We start from the raw sequence: 585 nt of genomic DNA on the forward strand, positions 1-585 counted from the left end.
TTGATTGGGGCTTCAGAGCGGGTGCAGGACCCATAACGAACGATGTTTTGTGCATGGTGTCGCGGCTCCTAATCGAGTCGGGTTGCTTGAGACTGCAGCCCAAAGCGGGTGGTAAATCTCACCCAAGACTAAATATTCGTACGAGACCGATAGCGAACAAGTACCGCGAGGGAAAGTTGAAAAGAACTCTGAAGAGAGAGTTCAACAGGACGTGAAACCGTTGACAGGCAAACGGATGGAGCTGACGGTGCAATTTTGACCAAAATCAGTCGTCGCTGGGTTCGTTGGCGAATGAATCTTTTGCAAACTTGTTTGTGTAGATTATCTTTCGATTCGAATCTACGCACGGTGCACTTTTGGTCGATCAGCGTCACGAGCAACGTTCGCAAATGTTTTGCTGCCGACAGTAATGCTGTTTGTTGTTTTTAAAAGCAACGAACAATAAACGCGGCTTGTGGAAGAGGTAATTGTGATGAAAAGTTTTGCTTTTGTCTCAATTGCCGTGCCATTGCCGCATCTCTCGGATGAATGTTGTTGTTGACAAGATGAAAAGCATTGTTCTGCGTTCAATTGTAATGGGTCTGT

At 46.2% G+C, this 585-nt stretch overlaps 1 protein-coding gene across 1 annotated transcript; it reads right to left on the bottom strand.

The window, feature by feature from the left end:
- Positions 1 to 12: 12 nt before the first annotated feature.
- On the bottom strand, positions 13 to 509 carry Tsp_13941 (conserved hypothetical protein). The gene is given in 3 exon segments (XM_003368085.1): positions 13 to 128; positions 143 to 412; positions 437 to 509. The coding sequence occupies 3 exon segments, from the start codon at positions 507 to 509 to the stop codon at positions 13 to 15; spliced, it is 459 nt and encodes a 152-aa protein (XP_003368133.1).
- Between the last annotated feature and the right edge of the window lie 76 nt (positions 510 to 585).

Source organism: Trichinella spiralis (genome assembly GCF_000181795.1).
Source record: "Trichinella spiralis strain ISS 195 chromosome Unknown Scfld3126, whole genome shotgun sequence".
Taxonomy (NCBI): Eukaryota; Metazoa; Nematoda; class Enoplea; order Trichinellida; family Trichinellidae; genus Trichinella; species Trichinella spiralis.

What these genes read in the sequence shown, in the direction of transcription:
- Tsp_13941 (XM_003368085.1), bottom strand. Translation starts at nt 509, where the DNA reads ATGGCACGGCAATTGAGACAAAAGCAAAACTTTTCATCACAATTACCT. An exon ending in ACAAGCCGCGTTTATTGTTC is followed by an intron (nt 413 to 436) that starts GTTGCTTTTAAA and finishes AACAACAAACAG; the next exon opens with CATTACTGTCGGCAGCAAAA.